Source organism: Arvicola amphibius, chromosome 12 (assembly GCF_903992535.2).
Source record: "Arvicola amphibius chromosome 12, mArvAmp1.2, whole genome shotgun sequence".
Lineage (NCBI taxonomy): Eukaryota > Metazoa > Chordata > Mammalia > Rodentia > Cricetidae > Arvicola > Arvicola amphibius.
In genome coordinates, this window is record NC_052058.2 from 97,722,405 (window position 1) to 97,747,885 (window position 25,481).

The 25,481-nt window shown below is 38.8% G+C and overlaps 1 protein-coding gene across 1 annotated transcript; it reads left to right on the forward strand.

Moving 5' to 3' along the window:
* The first annotated feature begins 6,837 nt into the window (after positions 1–6,837).
* Positions 6,838–8,565, forward strand: LOC119827171 (60S ribosomal protein L19-like). Its single transcript, XM_042054036.1, has 2 exons — positions 6,838–6,903; positions 8,149–8,565. The coding sequence occupies exons 1-2, from the start codon at positions 6,838–6,840 to the stop codon at positions 8,563–8,565; spliced, it is 483 nt and encodes a 160-aa protein (XP_041909970.1).
* The last annotated feature ends 16,916 nt before the right edge of the window (positions 8,566–25,481 follow it).

Here is a 25,481-nt window from a genome sequence, read left to right on the forward strand (position 1 = left end):
GGTATGAAGAGAAAGCAAGCTGTAGGTACACAGATGACAGATGACCAGACAGAGAGATGATAGAAAATGAGACTGTTACACAGAAGACAGATTGATACATGCATCCATATGCACAGAAGGAGGATAGACATAGATAAAGATGACATAGACCCCTTTCCAGCGATAATATGATTTTCCTTAAGAGACTCCCTACATAATGGGAAATAGAGTTTATTGGCCCATGTAAATCCCTCTGGTTTGTTTCCTTTGAACACTGTCCTAGTAAAAGCGAGGATAGCAAGGAAGTAGTTCAGGGGTTTCGCTCCCTTTTGGAAAAGTCCATATGAGTTTTTAAGTAAAAGGCATGTTTTCTAGTGGTATCCTACCCACTAGGCTTTTAATATAAGTCTTTGTTAGGATTCTGCTTCATATTTGTTAAGTATGAAATTAATTGTAGAATTAAGTCCATCCAGAACAATCATCAAGAATAAGGAGATAGTGTGTCAGAAGATCCCCAGTATGTCACAGGAAGTCTGTGATGAATTCTATTGTAGAGTTCAACATTGACCAGTCAAGACACCATGCAGACATTTCCATTCAGCTGTGGAAGCCTGCATCTCTAGAACCTTGGTGATCTGGGACAGTTTCCTTCAGGTACTTGTTGTCTTACTCAAAGAACTTGAATAAGTGCACCAAGGAAACTATTCAAGTAAAGCAAAAGAACATTTCAGAAACAAATTCTGCCAAGAGAAGACAGTTGACCAGCAATTGAGAAACTACTCAATGGCCATGATTATTGCTTCCATTTCCTTTTATGAGTCAAGAAAAGTCGCTCATTGTTAGGGGGCATAGAACTGTTTTGTCTAACAGGTTTGGTTAAGCCTTGGTTTACTGTAAATGTCCTTCCTAATAGATACATAATTTTAATCATTTGCACTCTTTTATGTGCATAAGCACAAATAGTCAATGGGTGATTCTCCCTAAAAGCTCACTCAGGAGACACTGTTTGCTTTATTACTCATGTGCTCAAAGGGATTTAGGCCAGTTTTGATGCAGTGCCAATAGCAATTTTCAGGATGTGGTTGCTAAGAGTAACGCATTCTGTTGCTTAAGGCACATATATATATACAGCTAGCTCTATGCATGTGGGAGGCCTAGGTTACCAGTAGATTGCTAGATTCACTATTTAGTGACTGATGTCTATGCATAGTGTATGCAGGTGAAGGTCTCAGGCTACAAAGTGCATTATTAGAAGAGGGGTGACTGTATAGCCCAAACCTAATGGCTGACTTGTTTCCTATTCTTACCTGCTGAAGTATCATTTTTATAAAATAACAGTAACCATCAGCCCTAATAGTCATTTGGCTTGCTCTTCTACCTTCTAGAAAATTGAGGTGACCCTATAGCACATGGATCAAAAAACTTGGTATCAATTTTGTTTATGTTTAAACTGCAGTGCTTATCTTAGCATCCCAGGGATTCTTTATTTCATATTTTATATGTTTATCACTATTTATCACTATATGTTTTATAAATTGCTTCATTATCATAATTATTAGATATATTTCTACATGAAGTATGAGCTACTTAGTTAACCATATTTCTCTGACTAGAATAATAATAGCCTTACAGTAGGCAGTCGATATGTAGGAAACATTTTATGATGGATTGAAGCCAACACATCTGAACTCTAGCCACACCATGACCCAAAGTTACCAATCTATATATTGCTATTTGTACCACATTGGAATCCAGATCTTCTAGCATAATATATTTCCTCCCAGATGCTCTAACTTGCTACAACAGACAAGGGCTTCCTTGCTCATCATTTTGCTCCCTATCGTTCCCCAAGCATACAGCTGTGTGGAATTGACAAGCCATCTCTTTGGCTCATTATACTCTTCCCAGATCTGAGAACAGCACCTGGCATGTGGTGACATGAGCTTGAAAACTAACTGAGCTTCAAATTTGCTCTTGAGCCTGTCCCTGTCTGCCCTTTCCCTTTTCTTGTCCAGACTGTCAGCTTTCCCCCTTCACTCACTCTTTCTTTCAGAAACTTCAACTTTTTTATTGTTGAGTGTTTTGTTACCATAAGGAATCCTTGCCCTTTAATATTTTGAATGATAGTTTTTCACAACAGCAAATATCAGTTGAAGAAAAATCATAGCCTGCTCTCCCAAACCATAATCACAGTTTTCTACAACAAAAGATGGGAGTGTTGTGCAGTAGCTTTGATGTTCTCACACAGATTGTAACTGACTCTTCAAAATAAGGAGAAGAGGCTGGGGATGTGAACACTTGGTGGAGGACATAGAGTCCCTGGCTCCATCTCTGACATGGTGATGTAATTCCAGTATTTAGAGTGCAAAGCTAGGAAGATCCAAAAGTCAAGGTCATTCTTGGCTACATAATGAACTAACAGTCAGTCTGAGATACATGAGACCCTATCTCAAGAGAAAAAAGTTGGAGGCAAAGGAAAATAATAATTCCCCCCCCCATGAATCAGTGACATCCATGGATGAGTTATAAATCATCCTAACATGCTTTGAGCTAAATTCTATGAGAGCAATTTTAAAATTGAGAAATAGAAGCTTAGAGAAGTAACGTTTCTGTCCCTAAGTTATCCAGTCAGTAGGAACAGAACCCCCTTCTAAGTGCAGTTGCCCAGCAAAGGTCCATCCCATTGTCCTAATGGACATATGGCTTTTTGTTTTGTTTCGTTTTATTGAGACAGGGTTTCTCTGTAGTTCTGGAGCCTGTCCTGGAACTTGCTCTTGTAGACCAGGCTGGCCTTGAACTCACAAAGCTCCACCTATCTCTGCCTCCCAAGTGCTGGGATTAAAGGTGTGCACCACCACTGCCTGACTGCACACACAGCTTTATGAACCATTTCAAATCCCGCAAACTGGGAAGAGGGGTAATGTTCTTTCAGGAGCTTCTCAAAATATGTCATGTGGCTTTTGGGAAACAAGGAGTTCTGAAATCCAAGAATGGAAAGAAAAACAGTCACAACAAAACTAAGTTATTACAAAGTGAAGCCTGTTATCACTGTTTTACTGATGAGGAGCAATGCCTTCATCTGCTGTCATAAACTGTGAGAAAGGCAGTAATTATGTTTTTTGATGTCTATGTTTCTCTCACTAAAATGCTACATAAGCTCTGATGTTTACTAATTTGTCATTATTGAAGTACTGCTTAACTCTGTGAATGTTTCATGTGCATGGATGTTATACAACAAAAATAATATACAAAGTTTGGGTCTGGGCACAGTACTACAAGCCTTTAATCCCATCATTTGGGAGAAAGAGACAGATGAGGAAGAGTCCAATGTGGTCCCCACAACAGGCTGAAGGCCAGCCAGGACTAAGTAATGCAGGTGACAATGCCTGTATATGACAGTACTTATATAATGACAGTGACATAGTTTTATATTTAATAAACTAAATCCAATTATAATTATAAAACTGGGTGTGAGATATGACTGCACTCATACAGTACTTACTTAGCATGTGTATCTGTAGTGTGAAGCGGCGGGGCTGCGTCCCGCCACCTGCCGCTGGCTAGCTTTACCCAAAATAATTACACGGAAACTGTATTCTTTTAAAACACTGCCTGGCCCATAGTTTCAGCCTCTTATTGGTTAATTCTCACATCTTCCTTTAACCCATATTTAGTAATCTGGGTAGCACCACGAGGTGTGGCTTACCAGGAGAGATCTTAACCTGCGTCCATCTCGGAGAGGAGAAGCATGGAGACTCACTATGGGGAATGCCTGAAGCGTCTCCCCCACTCTACTTCCTTGTTCCCACAATTCTGTTCTGTCTACTCCACCTACCTAATTTTTTGTTCTTAAAGGGCCAAGGCAGTTTTCTTTATTAATTAACCAATGAAAGAAACATAGACAGATAACTCTCCTCCATCATTTCCCCTTTTTCTGTTTAAACAAAAAAAGAAAGGCTTCAACTTTAACATAGCAAAATTACATATAACAAAACAGTTATCAAGCAAGTATTACAGTTACAATATTTAAATCTATTTTATCTTTTATCATAACTAAGGAAATCTATAACTATCTATTTATTCTTCAACTCCATCAAAGACTCCAGAAGGATATAATGCTACCTAAGTAAACAGGAAATAAGTAACTTATAAAACTCTAGAAATGACAGAGACAACTCGCTGCCTGGACAGTCACCCAAAGTTCCTCTGTACCGTTGGGGCATCCATCTTCGGGCTTCAGGCCCACAGTATCCAGCAGACATTTCCATGAAGCAGAAAAATTCCAAAGACAGTTCAGTCACTTTCTGCTGTGTCCTGCAGAACGTCTCGCAGACTCTCTCACGAATCAGGAACCCTGAGAGACCATCTCACCTTTAGGCAAGTTTAGCAGTCCTCTTTCTGTGGGTTCCTTGTGTCCAGTTTATGCAACAGTCCAGGCAAGAGCAGTTTCTTGCCCAAATGGCTAACAAACTCCATAAGTAGCCTCTTCGATGCCCATCTTCCTCTTGAAGTAGATTGGTGCTGCCAGGAGCAGACGTGTCTCATTGTCATGAAAAACCCTAAGTTATTAAAACATTAAATGCCATATTCTGCAGTCTTTGAAAGATATGAAGAATGCCTATCTGAAATGTATCTATGCACATCTAGAAAATGACTAACATGACTACAAGCTTGACTATTAATCGATGATTATCCATTAACAACCTATATTTCCTAATTATACATTACATTCTTTAAAATGAACTACAATCACAATAGCTTAATCAAAATCAGAAATACATATACATACAACAAATTGACCTTAAAATCCATACCAATGCAAATTATTCATATCTATATCATATCCCCCTTTAAATGTAAAAGAACATTTATAAACAATATTTGGGAATGTGGGCGCAGTTATTTCTCTCCAAACTGCTTCCTGCTGAGTGGGGGTGTTGTTATTTAGGTCTTTCATGGTATAACCTGTGTGCTAGGTTCCTCTCAGTTGGCAGTTGAGTGAAGTAATTTTTTGAAGATGTTCACAGCAACCTTTCAGGAGGGCGTGGTCTATCATACCATATTGGGATAGAAGCAATCCACAGAGTCTCGTCCTCTGTGAAAACAAAAGAAGAAACTCTTTTCCAAAGCATCATGTTCTTAGATCCAAATCCTGAAGTCATACCGTTAAGATGTCCATTCTGGTCTAGCCTGGCAGCCCATATAATGAAATGTCTCTCTGTACTTAGCTCCTTTACAGTCAAAAAAATCAAAGAAAACACAACAAAATACATAATCCAGACTCTCTGTGAATTTTCCATTTTTACGTGGCTTATTTTTACTCTATCACTTTACTTCTTTTAATCTATAACTATCTGTACTCTGTCTCTTTAAAGACTTTAACCTTTTTTTTAAGGCATTAACTTTATTCTCTATATTTTCTTTTTCTCTCTTTTAAGCCTACGTGAGCCATTTAAAGGCCTTCTATGTCTGAATCTTTTCTATTGTGAATCTGTAATTTTTTAATATCCAGGAGCACTTCTTAAAAGGTTAACCACTTTTTAAAAACTTAAGTTGCGCCATGTACAGGTAATATGGTACTGCCTGTTTTCAGCCAAGTCTAAACCTTAACTGCGCTGTTATCATGGTAATTACGATAGTTCCTGCCTGAGGTCAGCATGATTCAGCATGGTGGAGCAGAGCCAGAGCTGCTACTGCCTCAGTCATTTGGTGTCCCTGAGCTGCACACAGTTACAGGTACACAGCAGTCCACATTGGAGCTGCACTCAGCAGTTTAATTTTGATACTGAGCGTGCAGCACAGAAACTCTTTATCCAAGTTACAGTCAAATCTGACGCGCAGAGCACCGCGCAGTCTGAAAACACCTCTCTCTCTATGGCGGCAGGAATCCGCAAATGCTGTCCTGCTCGCCTAAGCCTGATTCCGCCATCTGCCCAGGTGCAGGCAGGGAGCAGTGAGCCATTGGCATGGTCTCAAAGTACTTTCTTTCTGATCCCAAGCGGGCAAGGTTTTTAAGTGGATTTAGCACCACGTTGGAGCGCCAATCTGTAGTGTGAAGCGGCGGGGCTGTGTCCCGCCACCCGGCCGCCGGCTAGCTTTACACCCGAAATAATTACACGGAAACTGTATTCTTTTAAAACACTGCCTGGCCCATAGTTTCAGCCTCTTTTTGGTTAATTCTCACATCTTCCTTTAACCCATATTTAGTAATCTGGGTAGCACCACGAGGTGTGGTTTACCAGGAGAGATCTTAACCTGCGTCCATCTCGGAGAGGAGAAGCATGGAGACTCACTATGGGGAATGCCTGAAGCGTCTCCCCCACTCTACTTCCTTGTTCCCACAATTCTGTTCTGTCTACTCCACCTACCTAATTTTCTGTTCTTAAAGGGCCAAGGCAGTTTTCTTTATTAATTAACCAATGAAAGAAACATAGACAGATAACTCTCCTCCATCATGTGCTGCTCTGAAGTTGATGTCCTGTAGTTCATAGGGAGGTGGAGGTAGAGGATCAGAAATCCATAAACCTCCTTGAATACAAAGCAAATTTAAAGCTGTAGTGGATGCTCAATCTCCAAATAAAAACAACAAAAAGAATAAGATCTTTAAACTATTTTTAAATTTTCCCATCATGGAGATTTTATTTTGCCCAAATACTTCCAGAGGTTTTAGGTTAGCTTACCCATCACAGCCAGAATTCTATACATTGAAACAGCTTTTGTACAAGAACAGCTAATGAGCTGGAGAGATTGCTCAGCATGGAAAATACTCACCATACAAGTATGAAGATTACTGTACCTACACAAAGCACCAGATGGACAAGGAGGCCCATTTATAATACCAGTACTCACAAGGCAGAGATGTGGATGAAGGAGAGAAACAACCCTTGCAGAAGATGTTCTGTGACCTCCCCTCAAGTGCCATGGGTGAGTGGACACACAAGAACATACAGATACACACAGACACACACAGACACACAGACACACAGACACACAGACACACACACAACACATTAGCTGGCTAGTCCTATTAGCCTGTATAGGAAAACCCTGGGTTTAAGTGGGAGGTCCTGACTCATTGAATAGGGTAGAGAATGGTCTTGGAAGACTTCCAAATCCACTTCAGGTCTCCACATGCATCCCTATATACATACAAGTACACCCATGTACACACAAAGTGATGTATGCATATATGCACACAGAAAACTAAGAGGAAGAGTAACTTGTGTTCCTGATGGGAGAAAAGCTTCATATGAATACAGCTAGATTTTTTTCACAATTGTAGGTGGAGGCTGCTCAAGTGTTCCCAGCCACCCAGGCTCAAAAGAAAACCACACAGAAACTGTATTAATTATTAAATCACTGTTTAGCCTATTAGCTCTAGCTTCTTATTGGCTAGCTCTTACATCTTAAATTAACTCATTTCCATTATTTTATATTTTATCATGAGGCTCATGGTTTACCAGCAAGGTTCTGGAGCATCTGTCTACTATAGTGGCTCCATGGTGTCCCACTGACTCTCCCTTTTTTCTACCAGCATTTAGGTTTCTGCCCTATCACAAGCCAAAGCTGCTTCTTTATTCTTTAACCAATAAAAGCAATACATATACAGAAGGACTTCCCACATCATCTCCCCATTTCTGTTTAAAAAGAAAGATTTTAACTTTAACATAGTAAAATTACATATACCAAAGCAGTTGTACAAAAGGGGGGAGTGCTATGGGACAATAGTCTTGTACCCTGTAAAGATTTGTCACTTGTATTGGTTTAATAAAACACTGATTGGTCAGTTGCCAGGCAGGAAGAATAGTTAGGGCCACCAGAATAGCAGAATTCTGGAAAGAGGAAAAACTCAGTTTGCAGTCATCACCCATACACAGAGGACATAGATGAGAATGGCTCATTGATAAATGGTACAAGCCACATGGCTAACAGAGACAAGAAATGTGGGTTAATGTAAGATATAATAGTTAATAAGAAGCCTGAGCTAATAGGCCAACAAGTTTATAATTGATGTAGGCCTTTGTGTGTTTCTTTGGGATTGAATGACTGCAGGACTGGTCAGGACAGAAATCTCTGTCAACACACAATGTCATGTAATAAAGAATGTGAAAGCATGGATATTTACATCTATACGTTTATCTTTATACTGTCTGCAAAAACTATTTCCAGCTGATCATCCGGAAGCCAGTGACTGTCCATTCCAGGGCTCGATGTCGGAAAAACACTTTGCTCGACCTGGCTCGATGGAAGGGCAGGCATATGGGCATAGGAAAGCGGAAGGGCACTGCCAATGCCCGGATGCCCGAGAAGGTGACCTGGATGAGAAGGATGCGGATCCTGCGCCGCCTGCTCAGGAGATACCGCCTTTACCTGAAGGTCAAAGGTAATGTCTTCAAAAACAAGCGGATTCTCATGGAGCACATCCACAAGCTGAAGGCAGACAAGGCCCGCAAGACGCTCCTGGCTGACCAGGCTGAGGCTCGCAGGTCTAAGACCAAGGATGCAAGAAAGCGCCAGGAGGAGCGCCTCCAGGCCAAGAAGGAGATCATCAAGACTCTGTCTAAGGAGGAAGAGACAAAGAAATAGTTTCCCTCAAGTCTGTACATAGTGGGTTGCCTGTGGCCTCAGGTGGATCAGTCATTAAAATAAAACAAGCCTTTGTCTGGAAAAAAAAAAAAAAAAAAAAAAAAAAAAAAAAAAAAAAAAAAAAAAAAAAAAAAAAAAAAAAAAAAAACTATTTCCAGGTACTAAGAGGCATAAGTCAAACAGAAATCAGGTCTTTCATTGTTGCAAAAGCTACATAATGTGCAACTCTAAAGGTATGGTCAAATGTTTTTATCCCCAAATGCTGGAAAGATGGGGGCCTATTTTGACTGAGTCTTCTGTCCTGCCCAGTTCCCAATATCATTAAGTCCCAAAGAAATCACACAGAGGTCCACATTAATCATCAACTTATTGGCCCATTAGCTCAGGTTTCTTATTAACTCTTATAACTTATGTTAGCCCATTATTCTTGGCTGTTTTAGCAATGTGGCTCAGTGCCTTATTTAGCGGGGCAGTTACATCTTCCTTCTTCTGTGGCTGGACCAGGACTGCAGAGGAATGGGCTTTCTTCTTCCCAGAATTCTCCTGTTCTCATTGACCTGCCTCTACTTCCTGTCTGGTTGTCCAACCTATACTTCTTGGCTGGCTACTGGCCAATCAGCATTTATTTAAAATATAATTGACAGAATACAGACCATTTTGCCACACCAGGTCTAGATGAACAAATTGAAGAGAAAGGCATGATAGAAAGGGAGAAATGGCAAGGGCAGAGAGCAAGACTGAGGAGGCTGATTAGAAGTACAAATTTGCTCATGTCCATAAGCCACCTGTGTAAAAGCATTATTATTCCATGCATATAAGAAAGAAAGGCAAGTTTTGTAGCTAAAAGTTCAACTTGCAAAGAGGGAAGAGCAATAATTCCAGAGGTGGGAGAGGTGGCCTTGCCCCTTCCATGCATTCTGAGTTTTCTCAGAATGGTAGTGTGTACTTGTACTCCAAGTCCCGGGGATGGGTAGAGTCAGCAGATCCTTAGGCACTTGCTGCTCATCCATCCTAACTTATATGGAGCTTTCCAGGGCAGTGAGAAACTGACTCAAAATAAAACAAAAAGTTGGACATTGCTTAAGAAATGATACCCCCAAATTGTACCCCCCACTCCCAAACAATGGCACACACATGCACACACACACATGCACACACACACATGCACACACACACACACACACACAGTAAACAAAAAGGACAAAAACCATTTAAAAGCTTTTGCCAATTCCTATAGTTCATTTATACACATCATCTGTAGGTGTCTTTACCTATGAAGTCAAAATTAACCTGTTTAGAAACTTGGCCAATTAACTAGGTTACCACTGCTCAGCAACCTGAGTATACTTTTTCTTCAGGTTACTCCCCTGTGTGTTACTTTGATTGAGTTGAGTTCAATGAGAGGACCTTTGTTCACCAGTGTTTTCAGGGGCACACCACAGTGAGGCATTAGGTAGAGTCTACTGTGTGTTCATATGTGCTGTGTTCTCTATGTATGTACAAGAACAAACACAATGAGATATATACACATGGAGGCCAGATGACAATGTTGGCTGTTAATTTTCAGATTGTGATTTTTCTTTACTGACTTCACTATTTGGGATCTGGTTCACATCAGTTTGAGTTATAGGGTCTGGAAAACAGTAGATGATTTTCTTCTGCCTGATCATTTATCTTATTCTAAAGTTCAAGCACTCTTGTTGAAAATCTTTGTTTCACTATAATATTCTATAGAAATATGCAGGAATTAGCTCACATTGGTTAAGGTGATAGATTAATTCAAAATATGCCAATGAGAGAGAAGCCTAGAGAACGTGGAACACTCCATTGTATAATTTTCTTACACATCATGACTTAGGAGTTGCTTGTGGAATAAGAAGAAAAGGAAAGATTGTGAGTACACACATTTAAGGGGTAGAGAATAGAAATCAAGATGGTATTGGCAGCAAAGGGACACTAAGTTAGACAATTATGTCTCTTTTTTAGAAAATGAAGCATACACGACTACAGAAAAAGTAAAATCTACTCATGCTCATGTGAGTGTCCCTCTGTGAGTGTGTTGTAAACATGTTGGTGGTAAGGAAAATGTATATAGAAGCAATGGGTGTTTCCTCTACTGCTCTCCACATTATTTTTTTGTTGATGGCTTTCCTTCTAATGTGACTAGAATGGTTGGCCAGTAAGCCCCAGATATTCTCATTTTCTGTTGTTTTTTCTAAGACTTTTAACTGGTTGGATCAAAGCCCTACTGAACTCATGTGAACATACCCATCCCAATACACACACACACACACACACACACACACACACACACACTTATATACATACATACATACATACATGCACATTTTCTGAAAAATACTTTTAAATATATAGTTCAAGATGTTATTGCTAAAAATAATACTGAATAAGAACTGGCCTCAATGTCCTATATGCTAGTGTATCTTTTACTATCACTACCTTATATCCAGCATATTAGTTTTTATAGCCATTGAAATTATTCAAAAAACTAACTGACATTTGTTGATGGAAGCTGTTCATTTATTCCCAAATGCCCAGACCCAAAGTAATTACACAGAAACTGTTAATTGCAATACTGTTTGGCCAATAGCTTAAACATATTCTTGGCTAACTCTTATAACTTATATTAACTGATTTCTATTAATCTGTGTATCACCACATGGCTGTGGCTTACTGGGTAAAGTTCCAGCATCCATCTCCTTCATCAACTACATGGCATCTTTCTGACTCCACCTACTCTATATATCTCTTCCAGCCTGACTAAATTCTGTTAAGCCATTGGCTGAAAGCAGTTTCTTTATTAACCAATGGCAGTAAAACATATTCATAGCATATAGAGGGGAATTCCATATTACCTCCCTTTTCTGTCTAAATAAAGAAGAAGGTTTTAACTTTAACATAGTAAAAATACATATAACAAAGCAGGTTTCAAGCAAGAATTACAGTTACAATATTTATACCTATTTTATCTTTTGTCATAACTAAGGAAAACTATAACTATTCTTCAACTCCAACTAAGACCCCAGGTGGAAATAATATTACCTAAGTTAAGAGGAAGTACATTGTAAGCAAATTCCAAAACTCTAGAATTTACAGACATCTCACTACCTGGACAGTCATCCAAAGTTCTTCTGTAACATTCTTCTAAGCATGCATCTTCAGCCTACAGGCCCATAGAATCTGGTAGATTTTTTCTATAAAGCAGAAAATTCCAAAGACAGTGGCTTTGTCAGTCATTTTCTTCTGTGTCCTCCAGAATATCTGGCAGTCTCTTTCATGAAGCTAAAACACTGAAGGATCCTCTCACCTTTAGTCAAGTTCAGCAGTCATTTCTCTGTGGGTCATGTAAGTCCAGTTCATACAGAATAACATAAAGCAGTTCAGGCAAGAGAAGTTCCTTGCACAAATGTCTAACAAGAACCATGAGGAGCCTCTTCAATGCCCATCATCCTCTTGAAGCTTGAATCTTGATGCTGACCAGAGCAGACGTGTCCATTGTCATGAAAAGTCCTAAGTTCTTAAAACATTTCAAATGCTGTATTCTGTTAGTCTTTGAAAGGTTTGAAGAATATTTATCCATCTGAAATATCTCTCTGTACATCTAGAAAACTTAAATAACATGACTACAGGTTGGGCTATTATAGATGATTATCTATTAACTTGTATTTCTTAATTACACATTACATTTTAAAATGAGCTGCACAAACACAATACCTTAATCAAGAGCAAAAATATAAATATAGCAAAATTGATTGACCTAAAATTTGTATCAATAGACCAAGATCCATACCAATTTAAATTTCTATAGCATAACCCCCCTTTAAATGTAAACAAATATTTATAAACAAAATTTCAAAATTTGGGCAGTTTCCTCCAAACTGATTCCTGCTTTTTGTTGGGCAGTAATTTTAAATGTTCATGGAGACCTTTCAAGAGGTCTTGATCCATCAAACCACATTATTCTGGAAGGAATCCACAAGTTCTCATCCTCTGTAGAAACAAAAGTAGAAACTCTTTTCCAAAGCAACATATCCTTAGATCCAAATTTTGAAGTCAAGAAACCTTTAAAATATATATGTTGGTTTAGCTTTGCAGCCTGTACAATAAAATTTCACTCTGTACTTTTCTCCTTCACAGTCAAAAAATTCAAAGAAAACACAATAATAAACATAATCCAGATTCTCAGTGTATTTTCTATCTTTATTTAACTTATTTTTTTACTCTATTACTTTTCTACAAGTTCAATATTTATTTTATTATCTTTACTCCTTTAATCTATAATTTGTTGTACTCTTTTATATTACTTTTACTGTATCTTTACTGTTTTCATTCTCTCTTCCAAGCCTACATACACTTATCCAATGCTGTGACCCAGTTAGAGGTATTTTCCATCTGGGTTTGTCTTTATTGCAAGCATATTTGCAATTATTATTTACCAGAAGCACTTTTAGAATTGTAAGCGACATGGCTGCTTTGCCTTTTGACTATGCCTAGTCCAAAATGGCAGAGGTCTATTCAATGCCAGCTCTGTGAGCCATGCTTACAATTCCATTTTCATATACACAGTGGATCTATTTTGCCATTAAGCAAGTTGTAGCATGCTACTCACAAAGCCCATTCAAATGCTCAGCCTCCTGAAAGAGCCAGAGTTCATGCTGGCAGCACAAACTAGGAAACTGCCATGGTTTTTTTCTGCTACTGCTGAATCAGGAAGACCTCTCTTAGAATCAGAAAGACCTCTCTAAAGGGAGTAGTGGCACCCCTTTTCACCACCAGGAAACAGAGCCCATCTGGGGAAAAATGCAGCTAAAGTTTTTTATGTGTGTCTAGTATTCCTTTTCCAAACTCTCTCATGTTTTATGTGGATTTAGCTGGCAGATGTTGGCATGCCAGATTATGTACAAAAAATTGTTTTGTTCTTACTCTTTTATCAGTTTATGTTTATGTGAAAAAATTAAAATGATTAGGAGAAAAAACTGGTATCTCTAAGCCTTTCAAAATATGTTGAATTATTTCAACCTTTCAGAGATGATTGACACTGAACTGAAATCTGTCATGGGATATGGGAAACTTTGGGAAGATGTTTTTGGTGTAACTGGTGTAATAAATAGCTGAATATACAATAATTAGGTGGGAAGTATAGGCAAGATATCTGAGGAGAGAGAAGAAGAGGAGGAGAAATATAGGGGCACAGGAGATAGATAGGAAACAGGAGCTGCAAGATGGAAGAAAGGAAACATCACATGTTAGATGTAGATTAATATAAATGGGTTAAGTTATAGGAGCTAGTTAGGAGCAAGCCTAAGCTACAGACTGAACTTTCATAACTAATAAGAAGTGTCCATGTCATTGTTTGGGAACAAGTTGGTGGCACAGAAAAAGACTCATTATAGATCTCTAAGTACATAAAACCAAAAACATGTTTCAAAAATGCCAAGTGTCAAATACAATCTGTTACATTCTCATAGAATCTGTGTATTCTTCCAAAATAATTAAATAGCTCAAATGTCTGTCATTTATACTTTATTGATAAAATTATAAAGTATCTAAAATAATTTTATTTAGGGTAATTTCAAATATTTAGCATAATTTCAAAAATATATGAATATTTACTTTTTGACTTTTTATTTCTTTGAGTGTATAGAATTTCTTTTATATATCTTTGCTAAGGTCCACATGTGGCGGTCAGAGGAAGAGCTCAAGTCAGGTGTCAGTATTCCTTTTTCATACATGCTCTGCTATGCTCCACAACAGTCTAACGTCCATGAGTTCCTGTATTCCACTATCTCTGATTCCCACTTGCTTAAAGAATACTAGAATCACAGGTGTACTCTAGCAATTTGGCTTCAGAATCTGTACTCAATTCATCATGCCTGTGTGTCAAATGCTGCACCCACTGAACTGCCTTTTCAGCCCAGAATTATCTTTGAAGAGATGCAAAGATTCCACTTGTTTATACACATGTTAATTCCAGGAAGACATAAAGAAAAGCATGGCAAAGCAAAAGCAGGCAGTTACAAGTGAGGAGGGTGATTAACTGAATGACAGGTCATTGACCTTTAGCTTTCACCTGCCCTAAGAAAAAGTTCTAGTGAGTAGCAGGTGCTCTACTCTGTAAATCATCAAAATCAGATGGCTCAGCAGGGAAGAGAGCTTGGTGCTGCAGAGGATCCAAAAGGCTCCTTCTGTTCAATTGGGAGGTTCACAACTATCTGTAACTCCAGCTTCAGGGAATCCAACATCTTATTCTGATCTTCAGGGACACCTGTACTCATGTTGTTCACATGCTCATGTGCATGCATACACATATGAGCTCACACACACACACACACACACACACTAAAAACCCTTTAATTAAAAAAGAATGGTGTAACAAAGGCATCCTTTGTATGCAAGACAGTTTCCACTACATTTCTAATAAACAGGTGCTTGTAATATATTTCCTTGTCTGCTTATAGGAAATAAAAATAATTTCTTACGTCCTTCTGATCAGTTTGATACCTTTTACAAGTACAGACGTGTTGTTCCTTTGAATCTAACTTAAAAGCCTAGATTATCTTGTCAAGTTAACTTTTTAGCATGCTAATTGCAGAACAGAAAATGTAATTATTTTGCAAAACTTAAAGCACATGATTACATGAGCACTCTCTGTACATACAGCTGAGTAATTCCTATTTTCAAATATTTTCACTTATTCACATGTGACATTAAACAGTTCTATCTATTAAAGTAAATTATCATTTTACTTGAAGTTTATTTTCATTGATTTGTAGTGTAATTTACTTTTATGGATTTGTATAATTATGCATTGTATGTAGCTGCTCTTGTAGGCCAGAAGGTGGTACTATATGCCCTGTATGCCTTGTATTACAGGTATTTGTAAGGTAACACCCAGCTGCTGGGAACTGAACTTCAATCCTCTGCAAGAGCAGCAAGTGCTCTTAACTACTGATCCATTTATTGTGTCTCTCTCATGAATATTACAGTTAAATAAATTAGATCATAAACTCCTTTGTGGCTTCCTGACCATCAATTATGTTCTTGCTTTATTAAGTATAAGACATCATTGATCTTCATGTATGAAAGTATAGAAAGTAGGCTGGGCAGTGGTGCCATACTCCTTTAATCCCAGCACTTGGGAGGCAGAGGCAAGTGGATCTCTGTGAGTTTAAGGCCAGCCTGGTCTACAAGAGCTAATTCCAGGACAAGTTCCAAAGCAACACAGAAAAACACTATCTCAAAAAACCAAAAATAGAGCTAGGCAGTGGTGGTTCACGCCTTTAATCCCAGCACTCGGGAGGATAAGCAGGCGGATCTCTGAGTTCGAGGCCAGCCTGGTCTTCAAGAGCTAGTTCCAGGACAGGCTCTAGAAACTACAGGGAAACCCTGTCTCGAAAAACAAAAAAAAAAAAAAAAAAAAAAAACGAAAAATAGAAAAGAAAAACAGAAAAAAGAATGGAAAAGAAAGTATAGAAAAATAGAAAGTAATCTGAGTAATTAGCATGAACACATTTCTCTCTACTTATTAGCTTCATTTGTCAACTTAACACAAACACAAACAATTTCTCTCTACTTATTAGCTTCATTTGTCAACTTAACACAAACACAAACATACCCAGACAGAAGCATCTTAACTGAGAATTGCCTCTCATGTGCTGTGGGAACATATTTGAGGGCATTTTCCTGATAGTTAACAGATGTAGGGGGGATTAAACACATTGCCATCCCTGGGCAGATGGGCTTGGGGTATCAAAGAATGATACCTGACAAGGCCAATAATCAATATTCCTCTGTGATCTCACCTTTAGTTCCTGCCTTTAAGATTCTAGAGAAAACTGTCCTTTGCTTCCCTCAACAATAGACCACAGTATGTAAGCCAAATAAACTCTGTCCCTTCCAAGTTGCTTTTGGTCATGATGTTTATCAATGCAACAGAGAGTCAACTAGAACACTACCCTCGAGTGTGGACTGATATAACTAGCCATTTTAAATTCTGGTTGCCTTGACCTCCCTGCTATGATAAACTATACTATGGAATTGTGAGCTAACTCCTTTTTAACTCCTTTTCCCCTTAAGGTGCTTTTTTTGTCAAGATATTTTATCATAGTAACAGAAATGAAATCAGAACAGATTTTATAAAAAAAAGAATACTTACACTCAATAATATGAAAAAACTACCTTCAAAATTTAGCCAAAGACTTTAGTGGACACATTAGCATACTTACAGATAAGCAAACATCACATGAAAACATTCTCTGCTCTCATCTGTCACAAAGTATGACAAACGGAAACAGTAATGGGATATATCTATATATCTGAGGGCAGTAAATTCTTAGAACATTAGAAGATGAACTGTATGTGAAGTTGTGGAAGAGTAGAAAGTCATTCATTTCCAGTGGGGTGATAAAATGATTCAAAAATTTTTGATTCTTTTTTTTATTTTAGCCATTCTGACAGGTATCTCATTCTGAAAGAGAAGATGGTGTCTCAAAGTTGTTTTGATTTGCATTTCCCTGATTGCTAAGGAGGTTGAACATGACCGTAAGTGTCTTTTGGCCATTTTAACTTCTTCTGTTGAGAATTCTCTGTTCAGTTCAGAGCCCCATTTTTAATTGGGTTAATTAGTATTTTAAAGTCTAGTTTCTTGAGTTCTTTATATATTTTGGAGATCAGACCTTTGTCTGTTGTGGGGTTGGTGAAGATCTTCTCCCAGTCAGTAGGTAGCCTTTTTGTCTTAATGACACTATCCTTTGCTTTACAGAAGCTTCTCAGTTTCAGGATGTCCCATTTATTCAATGTTATCCTTAATGTCTGTGCTGCTGGGGTTATACATAGGAAGTGGGATTCTGTGTTGTAGAGTACATCCCACTTTCTCTTCTATCAGGTTCAGTGTGTTCAGATTGATATTGAGGTCTTTGATCCATTTGGACTTGAGTTTTGTGCATGGTGATAGATATGGATCTATTTTCATTCTTCTACAGGTTGACATCCAGTTATTCCAGCACCATTTGTTAAAGATGCTTTCTTTCTTCCATTGTATACTTTTAGCTCCCTTGTCAAAAATCAGGTGTTCATAGGTTTGTGGGTTAAGATCCGGGTCTTCTATTTGATTCCATTGGTCAACTTCTCTGTTTTTATGCCAATACCAAGCTGTTTTCAATATTGTAGCTCTGTAATAGAGTTTGAAGTCAAGGATGGTAATGCCTCCAGAAGTTCCTTTATTGTATAAGATTGTTTTGGCTATCCTGGGTTTTTTGTAATTCCATATAAAGTTGACTATTTTTCTCTCAAGGTCTGTGAAGAATTTTGATGGGATTTTGATGGGGATTACATTGAATCTAGAGATTGCTTTGGGTAGAATTGCCATTTTTACTATGTTGATCCTCCCAATCCACGAGCAGGGGAGATCCTTCCATTTTCTGGTATCCTCTTCAATTTCTTTCTTCAAAGACTTAAAGTTCTTGTCAAATAGATCTTTCACTTCCTTGGTTAGAGTTACCCCAAGATAATTTATGCTATTTGTGGCTATCATGAAAGGTAATGCTTCTCTGATTTCCCTCTTTGCTTCTTTATTCTTTGTGTATGGGAAGGCAAGTGATTTTTTGGAGTTGACACCTGTCAGAATGGCTAAAATCAAAAACACTAATGATAGCCTTTGCTGGAGAGGATTAGAGTAAGGGGTACACTCATCCATTGCTGGTGGGAATGCACACTTGTGCAACCACTTTGGAAAGCAGTGTGGTGGTTTCTTGGGAAATTCAAGATCAACCTACCCCAGGATCCAGCAATTCCACTCTTGGGAATATACCCAAGAGATGCCCTATCATACTACAAAAGCATTTGTTAAACTATGTTCATAGCAGCATTATTTGTAATATCCAGAACCTGAAAACAACCTAGATGCCCCTCAATGGAAGAATGGATAAAGAAAGTGTGGAATATATAAACATTAGAGTACTACTCAGTGGTTAAAAAAAACAGTGACATCTTGAACATTGCATGCAAATGGATAGAAATAGAAAACACTATTCTGAGTGAGGTAACCCAGACCCAAAAAGATGAATTTGGTATGTACTCACTCATAAGTAGATTCTAGACATAAATAAAGGTCAGAGAACCTATTATTCGTGATCCTAGAGGAGCTAAATAAGGAGGTGAACCCAAAGAAAAACATATAGTTATCCTTCTGGATGTTGGAAGTAGACTAGATTGCCAGGCAAAAATTGGGATCTTGGGGGTGGAGGTGGGGTGGGGGTAAGGAGAGATGGGGAGATGGGGAGAGAAAAGTGAGGAGGGGAGAATGGGGGGACCCTGGGGGAATGGAGTGTTTGGGATGGAGGAAGGGTGGATAGGGGACCAGGGAAGAAGATATCTTAATTAAGGGAGCCGTTTGAAGGTTGGCAAGAGACTTGACTCTAGAGGGGTTCCCAGGTATCCATGGAGATGTCCCCAGCTAGTTCCTTGGGCAGCTGAGGAGAGGGAGCCTGAAATGGCCCTTTCCTATAGCCATACTGATGAATATCTTGCATATCACCATAGAAGCTTCATCTGGTGATGGATGGAGATAGAGACACAGACCCACATTGGAGCACTTGACTGAGCTCCCAAGGCCCAAATGAGGAGCTGGAGGAGGGAAAACATGAGCAAGGAAGTCAGGACTGTGAGGGGTTAGCCCACCCACTTGACGGTAGGGTTGATCTAATGGGAGCTCACCAAGGCCAGGTCGACTGGGACTGAAAAAGCATGGGATCAAACCAGACTCTCTGAACATGGCAGACAATGAGGGATGACTGAGATGCCAAGGGCAATGGCACTGGGTTTTGATCCTACTACATGTACTGGCTTTGAGGGAGCCTAGACTGTTTAGATGTGTACCTTCCTGGACCTGGATGGAGGGGGGAGGACCTCGGACTTCTCACATGGCAGGGAATCCTGACTGCTCTTTGGACTGGAGAGGGAGGGGTAGGGGAGAAAGGAGAGGGAGGGTTAGGGAGGGAAGGAGAGGGAGGGACACAGGAGGGGGAGGTGAAAATTTTTAATAATAAAAAATAAAAAATAAAAAATTTATTCTTGTAATACACACAAACTTCTATACAATGCAACAGTCTTCCTGATTACCCAAAGAACTGACACTCAGGTTGACATAAATCTCTGCACACAGTTTTATTAGTATGGGTAACAAGTGCTGTGATGAAATCACATGACCAAAATCATAAAAACCATGACCAAAATCAACTTGAGGAGAAAAGTGTTTCTTTTTCTTACACATACACATCACTGTCCACCATTGAAGAAAGTCATGGCAGAAGCTCAAACTTGGAGGTAGGGGCAGATGCAGAGGCCATGGAATATGTCAGTTTACTGCACTGTTCCTTCTACCTTCCTGAGCCTGATTTCTTATAGAATCTTGGACCACCACCACAGAGATATCATCACCCACAACGGGCTGTGTCCTTTCACATCAATTTCTAATTAAGAAAATGCCCTACAGGCTTCATACAACCAAATCCCAATGAAGCCATTTTCTCAACTGAGGCTCCTTCCTCTCAGATGACTTTAGATGGTGTCAAGATGACATAAAAATATAGTCAACACAATGGATATCATAGATGTCATTTTTAGCTATCAGAACATGGAAGCAATCAGAATAAGCCTTCCTGGAGCAATGAATGAATCCCTCATGGCACCTCCAGGCAGTAGAAAGTAATCCACTTCTGGAATGAAATGAACTGTGAAGACAAAAAAGACATAGAAGAACCTCTAATAAAATCTACTGAGTGGAAGAAGCCCATCTAAAGAATATATACAGCATAATTCCAATGGTGTGACACTCAGAAGAAGTCACAATGATAGTGATTCTTAAAATCCAATGGTTCGTAGAATACAAACAGGACAGATGGACAGATTAAAACACAGAACAGGCCTTTTGTCCCGGCGGCGTCCCTGGGCTGCCTGGAATCCCTGATCCTGTGCACTGACATTCCATCTGAACTGGTGAGTGAATGCGGACCCTGGGGCAGCATGCCCTGGAAGAGAGTACAGACCCCCTCCCCCCAGCTCCCTCTGCAGGCTTGTCTCTGTTTCTCGCATCCCTGCTTCTCCCAAGCCTTCCCAAATGTTCTCAGGTGTCCTGCTCCTGTTCTAAGGCCATCCACACAAAGGGGTCAGACTCTGGCCTCCAGGCAGGTCTGAGGATTCCTGAAGGGAGTGAGGGCTTCTTCAGATTGTGACGCAAGGAATAGGTCCTCCTCTGGCACTGGGGAGATCCAACCAGTTTCAGTCACAGCAAAGATTGGTCTAGGACACCAAGCACCTCCCGGCTCCTTTTGAAGGAAGAGATGGGCAGGCGCCAATGCAGGAGATCCTCCAACAACATGAAAGGCAACATGACATCACCACAATCCAGACATCCCAAAACAACAAGAATTGAACAGCCTACCCCAGAAGATATAGAAGAAACCGACCTTAAACAGTACCTTATGAAAATAATAGAGGACCTTAAACAGGAGTTAAAAAACTGCCATAAAGAAATGGAGATGACAAACAAAAAGCTAGACAAAATAAATAAATCTCTCAAAGATACCCAAGAAAAACAAGAAAAAGCAATCAAACAGGTAAGGGAAACAGTACAAGACCTGATAAATGAAATGGAGGTATTGAAGAAAACACAATCTGAGGGAAGACTGGAAATGGAAACTCTTGAGTAAACGAACAGAAACTTCAGAGACAAGTATTTCCAAACGAATACAAGAGATGGAAGAAAGAATCTCAGACTCTGAAGATACTATAGAGGAAATAAATTCACAGATTAAAGAACTAAACAAATCTAACAAATTCTTAACACAAAACATTCAGGAAATCTGGGACACCATGAAAAGACCAAACCTAAGAATAATTGGGGTAGAAGAAGGAGAAGAATTACAACTCAAAGGCCCAGAAAACATATTCAACAAAATTATAGAAGAAAACTTCCCCAACCTAGAGAAGGATGTTCCTATGAAGGTACAAGAAGCCTACAGAACACCAAATAGACTGGATCAAAAGAAAGCATCCCCACGCCATATAATAATCAAAACACAAAACATACAGAATAAAGAACAGATATTAAGAGCTGCAAAGGAAAAAGGTCAAGTAACATATAAAGGGAAACCTATCAGAATTACACCTGATTTCTCATGGAAACCATGAAAGTCAGAAGACCTTGGATAGATGTGCTACAGATACTAAGGGAACATGGATGCAAGCCTAGACTACTATACCCAGCAAAGCTTGCATTCACCATTGATAGAGAAAACAAGATATTCCAGGACAAAAACAGATTTAAACAATACGTAGCCACAAATCCAGCCTTGCAGAAAGTAATAGAAGGAATATCACAAACCAAGGAGTCCAATAATGCCCACAGTAACTCAGGCATCTAGCGACCCTTCACCAGCATAACTAGAAGAAGAGAAACACACAAACTCTACTACAAAAAATGACCGAAGTTAACAACCACTGGTCATTAATATCACTTAATATCAATATTATATATATATATATATATATATATATATATATATATATATATATATATATTATAGGTGATATAAAAAGGCACAGGCAAACAGACTGGATACGAAAACAGGATCCAACATTTTTGCTGTTTACAAGAAACACACCTCAACCACAAAGACAGACACCAACTCAGAGTAAAGGGTTGGGAAAAGGTTTATCAAGCAAATGGACCTAAGAAACAAGCCGGCGTGGCCATACTAATTTCTAACAAAGTTGACTTCAAACTAAAATCAATCAGAAGAGATGGAAAGGGACACTTTATACTCATAACAGGAAAAATCCATCAGAAGGAAGTCTCAATCCTGAATATCTATGCCCCTAATATAAAAGCTCCCACTTATGTAAAAGAAACACTTCTAGAACTCAAGGCAGCCATCAAACCACACACACCAATAGTTGGAGACTTCAACACTCCTCTCTCACCAATGGACAGGTCAATCAGACAGAAACCTAACAGAGAATTGAAAGACTTAATGGAGGTAATGAACAAAATGGACTTAACAGATATCTATAGAACATTCCACCCAAATAGGAAAGAATATACCTTCTTCTCTGCGGCTCATGGAATCTTTTCAAAAATTGACCATATACTTGGTAACAAAGCAAACTTCCACAGTTACAAAAAAAATATTAGTAACCACCTGTGTCTTATTGGATCACCATGATTAAAATTAGAATTCAACAACAATGCTACCCCCAGAGAGCCCATAACCTCATGGAAACTGAACAGTCAATTACTGAACCACACCTGGGTCAAGGAAGAAATAAAGAAAGAAATAAAAGTCTTTCTTGAATTTAATGAAAACAAAGACAAAACATAATCAAACCTATGGGACACAATGATAGCAGTGCTAAGAGGAAAGTTCATAGCACTAAGTGCCCACTTAAAGAAAACAGAGAAAGCACTCATTGGTGACTTAACAGCACACCCGAAATCTCTGGAAAAAAAAGAAGCAGACTCACCTAGGAGAAGTAGAAGACTGGAAATAATCAAACTGAGGGCAGAAATCAACAAAATAGAAACACAGAAAACAATCCAAAGAATCAATGAAACAAGAAGCTGGTTCTTGGAGAAAATCAACAAGATTGACAAACCCTTAGCCAAACTAATCAAACGGCAGAGGGAGAACACACAAATTAATAAGATCAGAAATGAAAAGGGGGACATAACCACAGAAACAGAGGAAATTCAGAGAATCATTAGATCTTACTACATAAGACTGTATGCCATAAAATTGGAAAATGTAAAAGAAATGGACAGTTTTTTAGATAAATACCATATACCAAAGTTAAACCAGGACCAGGTAAATGCTCTAAATCGTCCTGTTAGTCGCGAAGAATTAGAAACTGTTATCAGAAACCTCCCTACCAAAAAGAGCCCAGGACCAGATGATTTCAATGCGGAATTCTACTAGAACTTCCAAGAAGACCTAATACCTATACTCCTTAAGGTATTTCATAATATAGAAACACAAGAGTCACTGCCAAATTCCTTCTATGAAGCTACAGTTACCCTGATACCTAAAGACTCAACCAAGAAAGAGAATTACAGGCCAATCTCACTCATGAATATTGACACAAAAATTCTCAATAAAATACTGGCAAACCAAATCCAAGAACACATTAGAAATATTATCCATTATGATCAAGTAGGCTTCATCCCAGAGATGCAGGGCTGGTTCAACATACGAAAATCTATCAATGTAATCCATCATATAAATAAACTGAAGGAAAAAAACCATATGGTCATCTCAGTAGATGCTGAAAAAGCATTTGACAAAATTCAGCACCCTTTTATGATAAAAGTCTTGGAGAGATTAGGGATACAAGGGTCATTCCTAAATATAATAAAAGCTATTTACAGCAAGCCGACAGCTAACATCAAATTAAACGGAGAGAAACTCAAGGCTATCCCACTAAATTCAGGAACAGGACAAGGCTGTCCACTCTCTCCTTATCTCTTCAATATAGTGCTTGAAGTTCTAGCAATAGCAATAAGACAACATAAGGGAATCAAGGGGATTCAATTTGGAAAGGAAGAAGTTAAACTTTCGTTATTTGCAGATGATATGATAGTGTACATAAACGACCCCAAAAACTCCACCAAAGAACTCCTACAGCTGATAAACTCCTTCAGTAACGTGGCAGGTTACAAGATCAACTCCAAAATATCAGTCGCTCTCCTATACACAAAGGATAAGGAAGCAGAGAGGGAAATCAGAGAACTATCACCTTTCACAATAGCCACAAATAGCATAAGATATCTGGGAGTATCTCTAACCAAGGAAGTGAAGGATTTATTTGACAAGAACTTTAAGTCTTTGAAGAAAAAAATTGAAGAGGATACCAGAAAATGGAAGGATCTCCCCTGCTCGTGGATTGGGAGGATCAACATAGTAAAAATGGCAATTCTACCCACAGCAATCTATAGATTCAATGCAATCCCCATCAACGTCCCTTCAAAATTCTTCACAGAGATTGAGAGGAAAATAATAAACTTTATATGGAATAACAAGAAACCCAGGATAGCCAAAATAATCTTATACAATAAAGGTACTTCTGGAGTCATTACCATCCCTGACTTCAAACTGTATTACAGAGCTACAGTATTGAAAACAGCTTGGTATTGGCATAAAAACAGAGAAGTTGACCAATGGAATCATATAGAAGACGCGTATTTTAAACCACTAACCTTCGAACACCTGATTTTTGATAAAGGATCCAAAAGTACACAATGGAAGAAAGAGGGCATCTTCAACAAATGGTGCTGGCATAAGTGGATGTCAACCTGTAGAGGAATGAAAGTAGATCCATATCTATCACCATGCACAAAACTCAAGTCCAAATGGATTAAAAACCTCAATATTAATCTGAACACATTGAGCTTGATAGAGGAGAAAGTGGGAAGTACTCTACAACAAATGGGCACAGGGACCGTTTCCTACGCATAACCCCAGCTGCACAGACATTAAGGGCAACATTGAATAAATGCGACCTCCTGAAGCTGAGCAGCTTCTGTAAAGCAAAGGACATTGTCACTAAGACACAAAGTCAGCCTACTGACTGGGAAAAGATCTTCACCAACCCTGCAACTGACAAAGGTCTGATCTCTAAAATATAAGGAACTCAAGAGACTAGACGGTAAAATGCCAATTAACCCAATTAAAAAATGGGGTGCTGAACTGAACAGAGAATTCTCAACAGAAAAAGTTCAAATGGCCAAAAGACACTTAATTTCATGCTCAACCTCCCTAGCTATCAGGGAAATGCGAATCAAAACAACTTTGAGATATCATCTTACACCTGTCAGATTGGCTAAAATCCAAAACACCAATAAT

Excerpts from the sequence above, each read along its gene's own strand:
- LOC119827171 (XM_042054036.1), top strand. The coding sequence starts at position 6,838 with ATGTGGATGAAGGAGAGAAACAACCCTTGCAGAAGATGTTCTGTGACC. Across the intron at positions 6,904-8,148 it reads CCTCCCCTCAAGTGCCATGG|CTGATCATCCGGAAGCCAGT; the intron begins GTGAGTGGACAC and ends AACTATTTCCAG.